General features: G+C 33.6%; 2 protein-coding genes across 2 annotated transcripts in view; one reads left to right on the forward strand and one right to left on the reverse strand.

Annotated features, from left to right (window-relative positions):
• Positions 1-15,494, reverse strand: part of LOC136027060 (beta-alanyl-bioamine nonribosomal peptide synthetase ebony-like) — a gene marked incomplete in the record, with an annotated part of 131,305 nt that overhangs the window by 112,554 nt on the left and 3,257 nt on the right.
• LOC136027691 (uncharacterized) overlaps positions 1-15,494 on the forward strand; it is a 93,102-nt gene that overhangs the window by 57,727 nt on the left and 19,881 nt on the right. The window contains exons 3-4 of the mRNA XM_065705140.1: positions 4,152-4,285; positions 9,339-9,485. Of these exons, the coding sequence (XP_065561212.1) occupies positions 4,152-4,285; positions 9,339-9,485 (281 nt within the window). The remainder of the gene's footprint in view (positions 1-4,151; positions 4,286-9,338; positions 9,486-15,494) is intronic.

Consider the following 15,494-nt stretch of genomic DNA (forward strand, 5'->3'; position numbering starts at 1 on the left):
AAAGGGAAACAATAAATATGAAAAAGTTTTTTTTTTCAACTGAAAGTAAGGAGTAGTATTAAAACTTAAAACGAACAGAAAATATTACGCATATGAGGGGTTCACCTCCTCCTAATATCTCGCTCTTTACGCTAAACTATTTTTAGTAATTTAGTAATTTATTTAGCAACTATTTATTCTATGGCCTTTGTGATTCATGGGTCATTCTTAAGGAATTGGGAAAAAATTTAAGCTTTACTGTAAAGAGCGAGCGAAGTATTGACGAGGGGGCAAACCCCCTTATATACGTAGTAAAAACATACGAATATAGAAGTTTGTTATGCAAGTTAATTCGTAAGTTACGTATATTTTTACTAATAAAAACGTTCGTAAAAAAATTAAAAGTTCTAATTGCCTTTTTAAGTAACCAAAAAATTGTAAATATACGTAGTAAAAACATACGGATATAAAAGCTACGTAAGTTAATTCGTAAGTTACGTATATTTTTACTAATTAAATGTTCGTAATAAATAAAAGTTCTATTTGCCTTTTAACTCCCCCACCCATTTGACACTATGTTTAAAACTACTATTAAAAATATGAGAAAGCCATTTAGCCAAAAAAAATAAATTAATATGCAAATTTGTTTTAATTATTCATGTACGGAGAGCCGAAATCAAAACATGCATTAATTCAAAAACGTTCAGAAATTAAATAAAAAACAAGTGTTTTTAACTGAAAGTAAGGAGCAACATTAAAACTTAAAACGAACTGAAATTACTCCGTATATGAAAGGGGTTGTTCCCTCTTCAACGCCCTGCTCTTTACGCTGAAGTTTTTTACTGTTTTAAAAAGTGGAGTTGAGAGAAAGAGTCAAACTTTAGCATAAAGAGCGGAGCGTTGAGGAGGGAATAGCCCCTTTCATATACGGATAATTTTTGTTCGTTTTAAGTTTTAATGTCGCTCTTTACTTTCAATTAAAAACATTTTTTTTTATTTAATGATTTAAGAAGCCAAACAACCGATCAATGAAAATACAATTCTTTCGAAATTTTGACATGAAAAAGTGTTTTATGACTTGCATTGGAGACTTCGGTTGCGGTTGAACTCAAGAACACTGTTTCCTATTTTTCAGGTTGGCTTGATGACCTATAAATTAAAAATATATGACATGAGAGTATCTCCCTGTATATAAGGTGGAGAAGACATCGACACTTCCTAGTAAAAATAAATGTTGATTTCTTATAGTTTGATACTTTTGATTGTTGGTGAGAGGGGGGGGGGTAAGGAGGCAATATATCAACGCAGATATCAACAGCCTAGGAGAGTGGCTCCTCTTAAGGAATCACTGCAAGAAAAAAAAGGTAGTGCCATTCGATTCCCCAATTTACGCTCTTTTCAAATATAATATTTGCTACTCTGGCCACCTCCTCGCCAGCAGTCCCGGTGTAGCCTTAAGCTTTATACAGAAATAAAAAAAAAACACTTAAACAATGAAACTAATACTTTATAATATACAGCATGTTTCTATTAATCAGATCCTTATGTTTTTTCCCATGGCTATCAACATTTTGAAATCGTCCTTAATAATTAGGGGGGGTTAATTTGTTCCCTCATAATGATGAGGGGAGGGGGGTCTGCATTGTCAAAATAGCGAATATTATGTTTGGAATAAGCGTCTAATGGGGAACAAAATGGTACTATTCACTTTGTAATTATAGTGTTTCCTTCAGAAGAGTCACTTTCCTTTACTGTTACAACGGAGTTCATTTCTCTATTTTCTTCAATATACACTATTGAATCCTTTTTTCTAGTCGCAAAGGTTTCAGCAAATAATGACCCATCTGGTACCCTGTATGCATGGAGATAGTATCATGTCATATACATTACTTTATTTCCTTTCTTGAGAACTGCCTATCTGCTGCCTCACTTAAGAACCAAAGAGACACAACCAACTTCAATTTTACCGTATAGAGAAATCAATATTGGAAGCAACCGCAATTTTGTTTCTTTGGCAGGCAATAATGTTTCGTTTTTCACCAAGGCCGTATCCAGGGGAAAGGTTTAGGGGGTTTGAACCCCCTCCCTAAAAAAAACAGGTTTTCGATTCGTAAAATCGTAACAAAATTAACATAAAAAAAATTTGTTCCATTTTTTAAAGTTTTTGCCCCGCCTCCCCCCCAAAAAAAAATCCTGGATACGACCCTGGTTTTCATGTAGAAGCAGGGTGTTTACCAGAAGGTACCACCTAATTAAGTTGTCTAATACATTGTTGATTTTGAATAAGCCAAGCTGATATTTCTAATTTTTCCTCGCGTTGTACTCTCGCTTGCAATGAAGTCGTTTTAGCTACCTTGGCGGGGGGGGAAACATGGGAAAACATGCCTTAATTAAGCTCTTACTGCCTTAAATTGTGGCTTAATGCAATGTGTGACATGTGAGGCTTTTTATTTCAGTCAACGTAACTTAGCTACGAAAAATATATTAAAAAGAGGCTCTAGCACAGAACTTCAACTCTTCTTACGAGCTTAACTATTGAAAGTGTATTTGAAGGATAAGTTGCTATAGAGCTTCAACACGGCTTTGGGAAAATTATCTTCTATTGCGACGATGGTTTTCTACAATTTTATGTCAATGATATTCCTAGGGACTACAAGGCATTCATTTGTTGCTAAATTAGATACCCATCAAGTTACTGGACATTCTTTTAGCCAGCCATTTTTGTGAAGTCACCCATTTTTTAGTTTCTGGTGAATATCTTGCAGCTTCAGTCTTGGCACATTGTTGATTTGGATGATACTGGTTTGTAATTATACAATGAAGTGGGTCTCCAATTAGAATTTCATTTCAAAAGAGGATCGCACGTATACGAGCGGTTGATTCGCTAAAACGTCAACTAAACAACAACAACGACATTAGAATTTCATGCTATCTCGGTTATGCTGTTTATGTGATATATCAAGTAGCGATTTTAAGCCAAAACAATCTGACTAATCTGAGTGCTAAATGTTTATTATAGTGGCACGAATAATGGGAAAGCGCATTTGCCCTATAGATTTTTGCCTCCTTCCTAGATTAAAAAAAAAGACTTTTCGGATTTTGACTGAAAAATGTTCTTTTTTTGTATTTTCGTTGAAGAGTTCGAAGAAAAATTACCCCCTACCCTTGATTTGACAAATACATTTTGCCCCCGCCCCCTGACATTTCTGTCAATTGGTGCCGCTGCATAGGTGAAAAAGTGTGAATAAGGGGAATTCACTTTTCTGTAGTTTTTATTAGTTTTATTTGTTTACCCAGATAGGTTTTTTGGCTTTCAAAAATAAATTAACTTTGACATAGTGAAGCTGGAAGATTTTATGATTCTTAAGAAAAATTTACTCTTTCTTGAAGAAATCGAATCCAATCCAAGTTATTTTTTGCACCTTCATCAGTTTCTTTTTTCATTGGTAATTATATCAAACTAGCAGTCACAGAAACATAGTTGGCGAATCTTTTTTCCTTCTTCTTCTTCTTCTTTTTACTCTTTTTACTCTGAGCATCAAAGAAAAAATATAAATTTGGATGGTAGATGGAAAACCAATGATGTGCTGTAGGTTTTCTAACCCAGTTATGGTGTCCGTTAAGTGCAATAAAAATCATAGCAAACAGAAATGACAGCCGTTTTCAATAACAAGGTTTTTTCGTTGCTGATTTTTAACTTTAACCCTTATTAGTAGATCTTCTATCTAGAGTTCATTTCTGGAAATCCATCTTGTCACACACGTGAGTTAATACGGCTCCTGTCGACAGGTCAAGTCTGGCCCTTGGCAAAAATTAAGCTAGAGCAATGCAGGACCGCATCCAGTATTTTTTTGGGGAGACAAAAAAACTTTAAAAAACGCATCAAAAATTGTTAATGTTCATTTTTGTTACATTTTTACAAGTCGAAAAATATTTTGGAGTTGGGTTCAAACTCCCTAACCCTCCCCCTGGACACGGTCTTGCAGGAAAGCATTCAGTTAGGCATTTTAAAACCCTTCGCAGTTTCTACCATTGCAAAAACTCTTTTATCACTATCTATAGTAGTGGTGTGAAATCCATCTAAACATGCATGTGGGCGTCGTTTTAACAAAACTATTCTAACAGATATTAACAAATTGGTGTGGTTTACTATTATTTCTATTTTCTTGTAGGAACAGCTTACCTATCCTACTGAAAATTTGCCTAAGAATTGTTCTCATAGTCACATTTCTACCAGGATATAGCAAAGGCTTAGGACCACCCATTGTACCTGCTTTGGATATTGATGGCCATCTGTTAATAGCAGGTAAACTACTTAAACTAGATTTGAAATGTTGTTAAGTGGCTCGCTGATGATATCTAATTTGGAGCAATTGCAAATCGAAAAATTGGAGGGCAACTAGGCCTCCTTCTATATATATACTTTATATATATATACGCTCTTTATAAAGAGCGTAATATGCTCTTTATATATATATATATATATATATATATATATATATATATATATATATATATTCTATAATACTTTATATATTATATATATATATATATATATATATATATATATATATATATATATATATATATATATATATATATATATATATATATATATATATATATATATATATATTATATATTCATATACGGAGTATTTTTTATTTAAATAAGTAAAAATACTTTAGCATAAAGAGCGAGGTATTTAGGAGGAGATAAATACTTCGCTCTTTATGCTAAAAATGTTTTTAATAATTTCAACTATTTATTCTACGGCCTTTCTGATTCAGGGGTCATTCTTAAAGAATTGGGATAAAACAAGATTTAGTGTGAAGAGCGAGGTATTAACGAGGGGACCAACCCCCTCATATATATAATCAAAAATACAAGAATATAAAAGTTTGTTACGTAAGTTAATTCTTAAGTTACGTATCTTTTTTTACTAATAAAAACGTTCGTTAAAAATTAAAAGATCTAGTTGCCTTTTTAAGTAACCGAAAAATTGGAGGGCAATTAGACCTCCTTCCCCACCCCTTATTTCTCAAAATCGTCTGATCAAAACTAAGAGAAAGCCATTTAGCCAAAAAAAGAATTAATATGCAAATTTCAATTTAATAATTTATGTACGGAGAGCCAAAATCAGACATGCATTAATTCAAAAACTTTCAGAAATTAAATAAAAAAACAAGTTTTTTTAAATGAAAGTAAGGAGCGACATTAAAACTTAAGACGAACAGAAATTACTCCGTATATGAAAGGGGCTTTTCCTCCTCGACACCCCGCTCCTTGCGCTGAAGTTTGATTCTTTCTCGCAACTCTACTTTTTAAAACAATAAAAAACTAAAATCTTACATAAAGATCTGATAAAATTTTGGGGGTGAGGTAGCAGCATTTGAATTGCTTATTTTAATTACTTCCTTATGTTTAAATGATTGATTGATACTTTAAATTCCATTTGCGCTGTTGTAACTCGTGTTTTCCAAATTTTCTGAATGAACTCCAAACATTGCATATCATTTCAGGAAATGGAAATGTCTCAAAGTCCTTGAAATATAGTTTGTTTCGGAACGCCTCGTAAGTCTTTAATGATTAATATGTCAGAGTTTCACAGATCCATTATAGTCACGCAGATAGGCAACCAGGTAGATGAATGTTCTTTGGAACCCCTTTCAATTTTAGATATTTCAATATCTCCCCTAAAACAGAGGCGCCATTTGGGGGGGGGTCAGGGGTGGGCAAATGCCCACCCCAGATTTTCCAGGGGGGGGGTCCAAGCTTCCACCGCAAAGGGCCCTTTGCCGGAAATAATAATCCATTATGTCCAACATAATCCATTCTGTTCAATTGATATGAAATTACTGCACGCCTATTAACCAAAGAGCGTAATTACTTGACGACCCTTGGGGTAATTACGCTATTTGCTATTAATTATTGTAAACTTTGAAAGTTGGTAAGATACATAATAAAATTCTCGAGTTCTGTCAAATGCCCATTTCCTAGATGATTACGCGGCACGAAGTGAGTCGGGGGGGGGGCCCAAGATGGAGTTTATGCCCACCCCAAGATTTGGTCCAAATGGCGCCTCTGCCCTAAAATTTGCCTCAGTTTTTTAAGGGTAATTGTCCGGGGTAAATTTTCACTGGGATTGAATTGTCTAGAGGATAATTCCGTGAGGAGGAGAATTTCTCCATAGAGGTGCAGCCAGATTTCCAGGCATTATCAGAGGCAACGCTATGGTGTTGCCTATTGTAAAGGTCATACGGCTCCAAATTTTTTTTTTCCCAGGGGCACTTCATATCGAAGGGGTCATGCATAAAATTTGGAGGGGACTCTTTCGATCGGAAATCATAAGTTCTAGTGCCATTTTTACAAGTAAAAAGTGATTGGAGGATAACTACCCCCCCCCCCATGTCCTTTTTCCCAAGTACGTCCGATGGAAATATTGAAATAGCTATTTTTTTAAAATAGTTCAAAGATCATATAACAAAACTGCGGTGTCGACACAACCTCCCAAGGCTCGGGGGCAGGTGATATAAAGTATGCCCAGGGAGCATATATGGTTCTTATAGAAGGGACACTCGTATAAACTTCAGAGAGCACTTATTTGATTGGAAATCGAAATTTCTAGTTCGATTTTTAAGAGTCAAAAGAGATTGGAGGGCAACTAGCCCCCGCCCTTTTTTCATCAAACCCCTCCGATAAGAACTTTAAGATAGTCATGATAGTTCAAATATCATATAACGAAAACTCCAGGGTCGACAGTAGTATAGTAAATGTATGTTGTGCCTCACCTGGATCACCTCACTTTATGAATTTACATTATTTTTAGTCCATTTTACATCGTTTTAACATCAAATATTGCACATTTACAACATTTTCCATCCCTATATTCAAAATTGAAACGGGTCCTTGGAAATCAAATTTGGTCTCATTTTTATACTTTTCCCAATGTGAACACGGGTTCTAGATTCCACTTTGATCACCCTATCAATTTACCTCATTTTTAAATGAGTTCACACCCTTTGAAATGAAGATTTCTGACATTTTTATAAATTCCTATCCTGAGCTTTTTTAAAATCATACCTTTATCTACTTTTTTAAATTTCTCTTCAAGATTAGCTGCTTAGAATCAAAACGCTTAGGTGCAAATAGATCAACCAGTTCACCTTTAAAATAAATAATGATAACGAGTTTCTTTCCAAATTTAGTTGAGATTTCATTTCTGTAATCGTCAATTCCATTCCAATATCTAAATCCTCTTTCCTAATAGTTCGATTATATTTATTTTCCATTTTCATTAAAAGTTTCTCAATTTATTAGTTGCTAATTTTATTAAACAAATTTTTCAAATAGAAAATTATTTGTATATTAACATATCATTTACTATCAATGACCTTCGTGATTGCTTTTCTTCCTGAAAAATAACGCAGCAAATGTTATATAAATTTGCAGGTACTTTATTTAATAAAAGTTTTACTTCTGTATCAGCAGTTGATCCACTTCGATAAATATTCGATTCATGCTTTGAAACATCAAAACAAAATAAAGGATATACTGTTTTAAAGTAATTGTAACTTACAATTGCTCCACTATCAACATTTTTATGTTTATATCCAACTGTAAAAAACGTTGATAAGCATTAGAATAATCTTCATTAGCAGACTTGAATCCCATTTAAAATCTCCTTGTGGATATTTATATCCATTTACTCTCACTTCAATTCTATCAGCATTCATATGGTCAAATACTATATTGTTTTGCGTACAACTGTTATCTTTTTCAGATTTCTGTAACACAACAACAATTTTAGTATAGCGTTCTTTGTTCATTCTTAATCTGTTTTATTATCACTTTTATAGGTATCACACGCTTCCCATCTTATTTCAAATAAGCTACCATTTCATAATCCTCCTTTTAATTGTTCCGCCATCTTCGTTCATCAGGCCTCTTATTCAGTCGCTATGAGTAAACTAGGATGCAATACTGGTAATATCCACGATAAATGCATTACATCTACTTTTGAATTTTGATCACCAGATTTTACAATTATGTGGAAAAATCGTCCCCTTTCTACCCCTTCCCCCCGGAGCCAGGGGAAAGGTTGTAACTGATGCCGCGGGCGCATATATGGGCATATAAGGTTTTTTTGGAAGGGGTAGTCGTACAAACTTTAGAGGAGACTCAAATGATTAGAAACTTTCAATTGAAAGTTCTAATTTACCTTTTAAGAGTCAAAAGAGATCCGATGGTGACGAGCCTCCCTCCCTCCCAATCGTCTTTTCCCCAAAGGTGTCCAATCAAACTTTTTTATATTGCCATTTTGTTCAAAATAGCTCAAAGATAATATAAGAAACACCAGGCATAAGACACCCCCCCCCGCCCCGAACCGGGGGTAAGTGTTGTAAATATGCCCCGGAGGCATATAAGGTTCTAATGGATGGCCGTGTAAACTACGGAGGAGGCTTGTTCCATTGTAAATCAGAATTTCTAGTTCCCATCTCAAGAGTCAAAAATACCACCCCAAGGTCCTTTTTTCCAAATTCATCCAATCACAATTTTTAGATAGTTATTTTGTTCAAAATAGTTTAAAGATAAAATAGTAAAAACTCCGGGGTCAACACATTTCCCCAGAGCCCGGGTGCTAGTGTTGTAAGGTATGCCCCGGGGGCATATAAGATTTTATGTAAGGGGTGGTCGTATTGACTCAAGAAGTAAGTCGTTTGACTGGAAGTTGAAACCTCTAGTTACTTTTTTAAGAGTCATCAAAAGTGAACGGAGAGTATCTTCCCCATCCCTCTTCTCCGAAATACATGTGATAAAATTTTGAAATTTTGAGCAATTTATTGCCTCCCTTTATCTCCCTTTATCAATTTATCACCTAACGCCTCTCTCTTTACGCTAAAGTTTGAATTTCATCCCGATTCTTTAAGAAAGACTCCTGAGCCACAAGGGTTGTTTAATTAGAAAAATAAAGAGCTTATTTAAAAGTTCTAAAAGAAGCTTTAGCATGAAGAGTGAGGTTTTGAGGAGGGGACAGTCCGCTTCACATACGTATTAATTTCTGTTTGTTTAAAGTTTCAATGTTGCTTCATACTGTCAGTTTAAAAAAACTTGTTTTTCTTATCTAATTGCTGCCAGGAGCTGATTTTTTGTCTTATTTTCTCAGAACGCTTTTTTTGTCAAAATTCTTAAGTGAAACGAAGCATTAAGACTATGACTTTTTCTATCGAAACGATATTCCGCTTCTAAATTATTTGACCTAATCTTGAAAGGGAGGGGTAAAAATCAAACTGAAGTTTAGCCTTTTCCTAAACATTACGTTTATAAATTTAAAATTACCACCGCATTGATTTTTTTAGGTATATTATCACTAAATGAAGGCCAATATTGTAGATCTTCACTAGATGACAATCCACTATCTGATGCTAACGATATCATTTATGCATTATCCCGGGCAGTAGAAAAGCTGAATGAAGTGAATTTCTTCCCTAAAGAGTGGAAACTCGGTACGTATGAGTATATTATTTTTGTGATGGCTTTCTGTTGTCTTTGAAAAAACAACCATATTTTGTTTTATTTCTTTGTTTGTATAATGGGTAAGCTGTGTGGTCTCCAAAACCTGATTTATGGATTTTATTTTTTTTTTATTTCGATTTTTGACTTCGCAACATTTAATATTAAGGCTTTGACAAATTGCAGAAACTAACTTTAAGAGAGGTTATACAAGTAATACAGAAATGAAATCAACGGAGTGAACGTGTATGGACACCTGAATTTTATTAGGAGGGATGAATGCCACAACGTATTTGTGGTAGTAGGATAATAGTTCCATTTGATTCCAATTATTTCTAAGTAGATAGTTTCTTTTTCACTTACTTCAATTACTATTATGAATTACTTATTTAAGCGCTTCATATCTTATGGAAGACCCAAAAGTCACAAGCCTTGCTTTCTTCTCCAATGCTTTGATGTTAATTTGATATCTTACTTAGAGATGTAGTTAAATATATCTATAAGGAGAAAAATTCATACATCCTGCATTATAATTATGCATAGAGTCGGCATGTAAACAGTACCATACTCCAGAAGAGATCAAAAAGTTTGAAGATAGAGACCCAAATTTCTTCAATTCAAAAATTGCATTGTAGGAGAAAATATAACAAGCTAGGAAAAAACTCGTACAAATAGTAAGATTTTGGAGGAGACTGGGCATTAATACCACATCGTACCCCATACTACCTGCAAAAGGAAGTACCCCATGCAAAAGTAAATAACCACCTTTCTATGTACTTTCTTTTGTCAATCAGATTTAATCAATTTTCTAGAAAATGAGGATAAATGCTCAGAAAACATAGAAAATATACAATAATTTACAAGATGGTAGTTATCCACCAATCTTGGCTATTATTACAAAAAAATTACGTCGTTACAGTGCGAAAATAATGTCAAGGAAGATGTCGAGAAAATAATATAAAGTTTAAAATTTTTTGGATTATACTTTTACGCTGCCATCAATAATAAAAAAAAAATTGTTTAGGCTGATGATTATGCAAATGTGGCGTCATCTTAAAAGTTATCTTGTTAAGGACTCTAAAAAAAAACATTGAGGTTAATTGTCAGTGACTCAAGCTATTATTTGAAAAATGTTTTTTCCCTTTCCTATCTTGTGTTTTATATCTTTACTTCATTTTTCTTTCTTTTTTTTTTGAATTGAAAAATATACTATTCGAAATAAATATCTTTTTAAATAAAGCACAAATGCCATTGGACATTTACAGGTTTTGAGGCTGTGGTAGCCCACTCTTCTTTGTGGTAGCTCTTATTTGTATTAATTTAAAAAAACTCAAAATTATAAATTCTGATTCTTAATATGATAATTCAAAATCAAACGGCAAGAAATTACTACTAAAGAATAAACTAAACCCCAAAACGAACAGAAATTAAAATAAATGATCATATGAAACAGTTCGTGATAACGAACTGTGGTAAGGACTGAGCGACCCGGCTCAATAGTAACCGAAACTCTAAAAAACGGAATTTGATACCAATATATAAATCAAAAGAATTGGGTTCTTATTCTGATTTTAAATATATAAGTTTCATCAAGTTTCATAAGTTTCATTAAGGACTTCCTTAGATGGATAGTTCTTTTTTTATTCATTTCTGCCTATTTGGACTTTAAGAGCTTCCTTATTGGTTACTACAATGAAAATTTGTACAGTTTTTTCACGCCTTCAGCTGGAAAAGAAAAACTTCGGACTCTACTTTATTAGTTCTAATTAGAGTCTTTTTGATTTGTTTAAACATCCCCTCGACATCCCCCGAAAGTTTCAACTAGATGCTCTTAGCAATTCCTGAGATAATGCAGATACGACTTTCTGACAGCCAGGACGCATATATTGCCTTTTAATCGAGTGCAGCATCCACCACAACATTCTCTGAAAGTTTCAGCTTATTATCCGTATCTGTTCTTGAGATATTTCATCTATTACACACAGCATTTCATATATATGGGTATTCATAGTATTTTTTGATTAAGTTCAATATCCCCTGAATGATTTGAATAAATGCCATTATTAGATCCTAATATATTGCATACCTGTATAATGATTAAATTTCAACATTGGCCAAAAGTTCCAGCTTAATACCTTTACCTAATCGTTAGATATTGCAGACATGCCATTTTGACAATAAGAATGCAAATGATTTCCTTTGATTTAGCGCGAAATCTCGATTGATATTTCTTGAAATTTTCAGCTTAATTATCGTAACCGCTCCTGAGCAACTAGGATAGTGTCTTTAAGTTCAACATTCCCCTTACCATTGCTAGTATATTTCAACTTTGCACTCTTCCCTAACTGTTCTTGTAACACTGAAGATGCGCCGTTTTGACAACCTAGATGCATATAATATCTTTTGATTTAGTGCAACATCCCCTCAATAATCCCAGGAATATTTAGCTTAATGACCAGAGCCATCTGTGAGATTTTTTAGGTAAGTCCTTCTGTCATCCTTGATGCACTGTGCCATTTTGATGAGAAGGATGCACTTAAACTCCTTTTATTCCACTCAGTTCTTCAAGTTGTAATAGTGGAAGTTGTAGTTGTATTTGCGGCCACAGTCGCAATCAAAGTAATTGCGGCAGTTGTCACAGTCACAAATAGTAGCAGTTACAGTCACAACATGTCGCATTGGTAGTTTCCAGTTGAAGAACTCGCTGTCACAAGTAGTAACAGTTGCAAGTAGCCACAATAGCAGTCAAGTTGACTTTGTACCTCCTGTCGCAAGTAGTTGCAGTTACAGTCTGAAGTTGTCATAGTCTGAACTAGACTGAACTGAACTGCGACTATGAATGAACCAGTCATAGTCGCAAGTAGGCACGGTCACAAGTAGTCGTAGTCGAACTCACAAAGTAGTTACACTTAAAAGTAGTCGCAATTAGTCATATCGCACTCGCAAGCAATCGCAGTTGTAAGCAGTAGCTGTTAAAGTCACAGTAGTAGTATCAATAGTGATCCTGAAAGTTACAAGTTAATGTCGTTAGCGAGTCCTAAGATATTGCAGATATATCCTTTGACAAACTGAATGCACATAGTGTATTGTGATTTAGTTTAACATCCCTTCCAAATTCCCTGAACTTTTATCTTAATTTCCTTAGCTTTTTCTGACACACTCAGGATCAAACATTCTCCCCCTTTTCTAATGATAAATCCCGCATGTAAACTTTGGGCACATTGCAGAATTTACAACCCTTTCCCTGAGGGTTGTGAGGGGGGCTAGGAATCCTCAGAGCCATAGTTATTAGGTCTTTTAACTACTCTATATTGAAAATAGTGGCTATTCTATAATTTTAGTGTCGGGGGAGTATATCTAAAAAGGACAAGGAAGCCCTTTAGCCTCCAAGTGCTATTCAATATGCCCTGAAATCTTCAGCAATTGCCGACACTTCCTTTTGACTATCAGCACACTCATAGTATATTTTTGTTTTCTTTAATATCTGCGTCAAATTTCCTCAAAGAAATTGCAGTTAAAAGTTGTCGTAGTTGCAAGTAGTTCCAGTCATAGTCACGAGCAGTTGCAGTCGTTGTAGCAATAGTAGTATCAATAATGGCCCTGATAGTTTGAAGTTAATAAACTTATTAAGTAGTCAAATTACAATTAGTTGCAAGTAGTCATGGTCTCAGTCACAAATAGTCATAGTTGCAAGCAGTCGTATCTACGTCACTTTAATAGCAGCAATAATGGTCCTGAAAGTTTGAAGCTAATTCTCTTGGTCGTTGCTAAGATATTGCATGGATTCCTCCTATTGCTAGCCTGATACACACGAGGTATTTCATTGAGTTTACTATACCCCAACATTTCATGAATTTTCACCTTAACACCCTTAGCTTTTTCAGACAAATCCAGAATTTAATTTATTTAATTCTTAAGAAATGTATTTTTGGCTTCATTTTCTTTCCGTTGAAAAAGGTTCCCGGACGTGGAGTCGAAATATTTGGATTTTTGTACTGTTTATTGTTTTTTGTTGTTTTTTATCTCTTTTTTTGTTCCAATCCTTTTTAAAAATTAAAATCATGTTTCTCTCTTAATTTTTGTAAATGGAAAAGCAGTAGGGTGTAAGAAATTATTATTTTTCTCAAAATAATATTTTGAGAAAAAAAGCAATAATTTGTTCAAGACAGTCAAAGGTCTAATAAATAAGTCTCAGGGTATGCCACAAAAAATAAAACAAACATATACAACTCACATTTTAAACTCTTCCAGAACTGCAAATACTGTAATTGTCACAATAATTACGAAAAACATATGAATGTCACTAGTACAACAGATATTTCTGCTCTTTAGTCAGATTGGCAAATGAAATCTATTATAAATGAAAATTTGATTTATTTGAAAGAAAATTCATAAGACCGCAGATTCCCACTCGTGATTAAATTTAGAAGGTTAAAAATATTTGAACAAGGCAACAGGACGAAGAAACTATGCAATATAAATTAAGCAAATTTTTTTACTTTCTAACTTAGCTGCGATCCGTTGACATTTCCCAGCTTTGACCTCAAACCCGACTTTCGCTTGCAAGGTTGATACCTTTTAGGGAACTGTTATGTAACACGCTAGTGTTTAAAGCTTCAGACTGCTCCCTAATTAAAATATTATATAGTAAAATCATTCTATGTTCCCCTTCATCTCTATTAATACTAATATCCCCATACATAGTTTTTTTTTCTGTAATTTCTCTATAATGTTGTAAAAGTCCTATAAGAGTGTCCACTATTTTTTTTTTTATCAAAAAATATACTATGGTGCGGAAGGTAAAATTAATGTACAGCTAAAGCCGATTCAAAAGTTTCCAGTTTTTTTTATTGTATTTGAGAAAGCAATCTATGGCATTTTTATGTTGTTGTAATCTATTTTCTGAATTTTTCTGCGACTTTTCTATTTAAATTTACTACAGGAACAAGTAATTTTGTAAACTCCAATTTCCATATTTTTTGGAGTCTCGTCTTTTCGATTATGTCGTAAAGAGCCTATAGTTAGTTGGGATTTAAAAGCAGTTTTAATATTCTTCTTTTAGTTCCTTTATTAATTTCTGAAAGGAACTGGAACGTCTCTTTATTATTCATTTTAATTATATTTAATTTAGGTTTCATTTGTTCATTAATAGTAATTTGTTTTTGTTTTAGATTTGACTTGATGTATGACTTTATTTCTAATCGTTTAAGGTTTTGGTATCATCATTTACTTTTCTTGAAAACTCTCTCATTTTTAAAAATTTAATTTCTAGAACAAACTACTTAAACTTGTAAACTACCTAAAAGTTAAAAAAAAATGCCGAAAAACTAACTTAAAAAACTGCCAAAACAACTACTAAAAATTTAGTGTCTAGCAAAAACTAAAAAATGCATAATACCTAACACAACGCAAATCCTAGTTATTGTCAGAAACCAAAACTGTATGAAAAAATGTTCAAAGAGGACATAATTTTACACTGTTTTTATCATCAACCGAAACTAAGCTAAAATCATCAGCCTAAACTACACTAGTATAGTGCAGAGTAACCAACGCGGTATAATTGCACCCTTTTAGGTACACTTAAAAAGTACAATCTAGGGTGGGGTAAACTACCTCTCCGTTGCCATACACGAATTGACATCCCTGAACATACATATTTGAAGATATTTGTAATCGCAGGGGGTGAAAAACATAAAAGATATCATTTTAGGCAAATTTTTTCCAGAGATTGTCTTTGAAGCGGTTCTCCAATGGCACTATTTAAGGTTAAAGGGGGGATTTACACCCATCCCTCTCCTAGAGTTTCGCCTAGATTTCAAAGAATCTTTTTATTCGTGTTTTCATTGAAAAATTTTCCGTTTTTGGAATTTCTATCGAAAAAAAATCGTAAAAACTAAATTACCCTCCCTCCCTATATTTTGAAAAACTATTTAGATTTTATAAATTTTTTAAATATTCGGGTTCAGTTAAATTTCCCAGGGTATTTTGCTTGTACTTACTCC

The sequence above is a fragment of the Artemia franciscana genome, chromosome 5 (genome assembly GCF_032884065.1).
Source record: "Artemia franciscana chromosome 5, ASM3288406v1, whole genome shotgun sequence".
NCBI classification, from domain to species: Eukaryota; Metazoa; Arthropoda; class Branchiopoda; order Anostraca; family Artemiidae; genus Artemia; species Artemia franciscana.